General features: G+C 45.3%; 1 protein-coding gene across 1 annotated transcript; it reads right to left on the bottom strand.

Annotated features, from left to right (window-relative positions):
* Window positions 1-300: 300 nt before the first annotated feature.
* LOC141539374 (uncharacterized) lies at window positions 301-3,193 on the bottom strand. The gene is made up of 2 exons (XM_074262088.1): window positions 2,987-3,193; window positions 301-1,477 (listed from the first exon to the last, which is right to left on the bottom strand). Exon 2 carries the CDS (start codon window positions 1,454-1,456, stop codon window positions 665-667), a length of 792 nt encoding a protein of 263 aa, XP_074118189.1. The 5' UTR covers window positions 1,457-1,477; window positions 2,987-3,193; the 3' UTR covers window positions 301-664.
* Window positions 3,194-4,035: the final 842 nt, after the last annotated feature.

Raw genomic sequence — 4,035 nt, 5'->3', positions numbered from 1 at the left:
AGATGCTTCAAACCTGGTTGGGTTGGAGAGGGCTTCATTGAAGTGTAGCATAAGATAACTGTCCATTGTGAGTTTTCTGAATTCCTGTTTGATACCTAGTATGGTGCCAGTTCAGCCTAAAGCCTTATGTCCTCCTCTTCCCAATTCCTCCTCTTTGTTCAGAGCTCTTGTGTTAAGAAATTTATTTTTTAGACCTCCCTCCATGTGTAGCCTCCCTCCATCCAAAAGAAAGTAGAAGACAAGAGACCATGGTTGGAAAGACTCAAAAGAAGCATTCAATGACACATATACAACCAAAAGTCACATGGAAAATGAGTTTAATGGGACCAGAATAGAAAGTCACTCCTGAACTAAAACCTTGCTGGATTTATCCTGATTCCATCCCTGACAGTTGTGTAGCCAGAGGGCCAGCTCAGGCAGATGCAACTTTAGCCTGATCCTAAGTGCTTAGGAATCTTAGGATGGGGACAGATTCTGCAGCATTTTCAGGACCCAAATGAAGAGCAGGACCATTGCTAATTAGCTTCAGCATATTAATTATAGGCTGAAAAGCACCAGGGGAGAACTCTCTCCCTAGAAGTACAGATAGCAATTAGGATTAGAAAGCTGATGGCACATCTGGTGCCTGGTCCTGTGGAGGGTGTTGTCCTAGGCTGTTTTACTTCTACTTGGGCCTGGAGGCCTGTGTGCACTTTTCTTGGACTGGAGGTGGAGTGGCCTTGGTGGCGCAAGGGTCTGGTGCTTTGACAGGGCATTCTGGGACCTTTGGCACCTTGGGGCGGCATGGCTCAGGTGCCTTAGGCTGGCAAGGATCTGGGGTCTTGGGGCGGCATGGCTCCGGCATCTTAGGCTGGCAAGGATCTGGGGCCTTGGGGCGGCATGGCTCCGGCGCCTTAGGCTGGCAAGGATCTGGGGCCTTGGGGCGGCATGGCTCCGGCGCCTTAGGCTGGCAAGGATCTGGGGTCTTGGGGCGGCATGGCTCCGGCACCTTAGGCTGGCAAGGATCTGGGGCCTTGGGGCGGCATGGCTCCGGCACCTTAGGCTGGCAAGGATCTGGGGCCTTGGGGCGGCATGGCTCCGGCGCCTTAGGCTGGCAAGGATCTGGGGCCTTGGGGCGGCATGGCTCCGGCGCCTTAGGCTGGCAAGGATCTGGGGCCTTGGGGCGGCATGGCTCCGGCGCCTTAGGCTGGCAAGGATCTGGGGTCTTGGGGCGGCATGGCTCCGGCACCTTAGGCTGGCAAGGATCTGGGGCCTTGGGGCGGCATGGCTCCGGCACCTTAGGCTGGCAAGGATCTGGGGTCTTGGGGCGGCATGGCTCCGGCGCCTTAGGCTGGCAAGGATCTGGTGTTTTGGGGGCGCATGGATCCTGAGGAGGTGGCTGGCAGGACTGTTTCACCTGCTTCTGTTCAGCTTGGGGAGGTGGGGTACATGACATCCTCTTTTGCTGAGAAGACATGGCTCTATGATGTGGATAGACCTGGGGTGGAAAGGACAATTCTGTGGTTATGTTACCAGGTGAGGCATCAAGTCCCTACTTTGGAAACCCCAAACCTTCCCTTCTCCCCTTTCCAAATCTTCCCCATTTTCATAAAGAAATAGGTTTTGAATTTTTCTAGCTTCAAAGACAGAATGATAAGCAGTTATTCACCTATGCTTTCTGACTTGTTGACTCTGCTGAAGGATTTATCTATGAGAAGGTATAGGATTATAGATTTGCTAGCACTAGAAGATTCTTTAGAGATTATCCAGCCCACCCCCTTAATTTTACAAATGAAGAAACTTGAGGACAAGAGAACAAAACCCATAGAGCATTTTACTAACTGACAAAATATATCTCCTCCTTATCCCCAAACCAAACTCATCTCAGTTTTAGCCTGGTTTCTGCCTCTTGCTAAAATAACTGGATTTATGAAGCCATTGAACAATATTGGTGAATTCTATGTTCCCTATAGGTGAGGGTTGAGATGAAATTGTCATGGGTGCCTCCTGGCTTTTAACTCTTCATGTGGTGAAAATTGCAAGGATGATGATCCATGAGACTAACAAGGAATCTAATTGGGGGGGGGGGTGTCCTCAAGTAGGATCTTAAACAGTTTTCTAACTCAAACTCTCTCTTTCTACTATGTTATCCTAAGTCCCCATATGAAATAGCCATTCATATTCTCTCTCTCTCTCTCTCTCTCTCTCTCTCTCTCTCTCTCTCTCTCTCTCTCTCTCTCTCTCTCTTTCTTCTCTTCTCTCTCTTTCCCCCTGCCTCAAGGGTCCTTTTCTTAAGGTGTCTCTCTCTGCCTCACACTATCATTCTGTGATGTGTTCTTTGTCCTCACTAATCCTCCTCACCTTAATTACTACTATATATTCTAACTCCATTATCAATGGTTACACAATTCAGCACATTTCTGGGAGAGATATAAAAAACATCATTAAGGTACTTTGGTCCTGAGATGCGTCAGAAAGATTACAATCCTATGATCTGCCAATTTTTCCCCCTTAAATCCCATGAATTGCTATGTTAAACCCAAGGTTTAACTTTCTCTATGAAGCCCTCTTCATGCTCTAGAGGACAAAGCACCAGACTAAGAGTCAGAAGACCTATATTCAAGTACCAGTTCTGCTATTAATTATGTGATCTTGGGCAACTCACCTCTCTAGGTCAAAGTTACTTGCTCTGGAAAATTAAAGGATTGTATTATTGGTGATGTCTAAGATCTCTTCCAGCCTTGAGATCTTCTAATTTTACAAAATATTCTAAATGAATATTAAATGCATATTAATATATAGATCTAGCATCACGGACCATTTTTCATCAATTTCAATAGACAATGAAATGTCTAATAGTGGGTGAGAAGCCATGGCTTCAATGTAGTTTCTGCTTTAGAGTCCCATTTCTGCTTTGCTTAGATTCCTCACATCCAAAATGAAATTCTGCAACTTTGTGACTCTAAGGTTTTCAAATTGTCAAGAAAATCAGACTAGAGAGACTTACCCGATTGATATTCAGAGAAAAACAAGCTATAAGTTTCTTGGATCTGTTGTTGCATCCTGGATCTACTGAGAGTCTCTTATATCATACTGTCTCAACCCTGCCTCAGGGAATGGTATCACTCTGGTCCTTAATGTTTTCATTCTTTCCCTAACTAAATATGAATCACTTCAATTTCTCTCAACTACCTGTCAGTCCAGTCTTTGTGATGAAACCACCCACTTAACATTCCTTTGGCATCAGTTGAATGACAGTGATGTCATCATGGCCTAATCCCCACTGCCCTCCAACATTCCGGACTTTTCTATGTATGTATGGTGAGACCAGAGACAGATTATTCCTAGGGATATTTTCTGAGTTTAATAGGGGAGTGAGGGGGAAATAATAGGGACCTCTTGTGGTGTGATCAGTCTCCCATCTTCAATGACCCCTGAGTCCATTGGATAAAATAAGATAAAGATCTATTACCTAAAATCTTTTCCTGGGTGCTTTTCTTATATAAAGAGTTTTGCTAGATGTCCAGTGTCATGGGTGGTTGGGGATAGAGAAGGGAGAGGGAAATTCAGACACTGGAGGGAGACAGCAGTAGTGGTAGAGATAGATATAGTCTTAGAAAACTTCTCAGCAGGAACTTCAGGTCCCTTCACAAAATGCTTCTTCCCTTTTCTCCCCATCCCATTTGCCATCATTCCTTATACAATTCCTTCTTCATAAAATCTTGATTCCAGCTCCATATATCCAATGCCCATCTCCTGACCATGTTCTTATCTCATTCTGTTTTGGGGATTTGCATAGGTTGGAGATTAATGGGGCAACACATCATTTCTCCCCTTTCTTCCCACAGCTATTCACCCTATGCTTTCTGATTTACTGGCTCTGCTGCCCTCTATCCTCCTCATCACTCAGCTTTGGCTCTTTCTCCTTTCTAAAATATCTTTCATATGCCTTTTCCCCCCAAAACCTCCAGATAATAAAAAAGGGAAAAGGACTCACATGCACAAAGATGTTTGTAGCAATTCTTTTTGTACTGGAAATTAAGTGAGTGCCCATCG

This window comes from Sminthopsis crassicaudata, chromosome 4 (genome assembly GCF_048593235.1).
Source record: "Sminthopsis crassicaudata isolate SCR6 chromosome 4, ASM4859323v1, whole genome shotgun sequence".
NCBI lineage: Eukaryota > Metazoa > Chordata > Mammalia > Dasyuromorphia > Dasyuridae > Sminthopsis > Sminthopsis crassicaudata.
This window is presented reverse-complemented; position numbering and strand designations above follow the sequence as displayed.

What these genes read in the sequence shown, in the direction of transcription:
- LOC141539374 (XM_074262088.1), bottom strand. Translation starts at nt 1,456, where the DNA reads ATGTCTTCTCAGCAAAAGAGGATGTCATGTACCCCACCTCCCCAAGCT.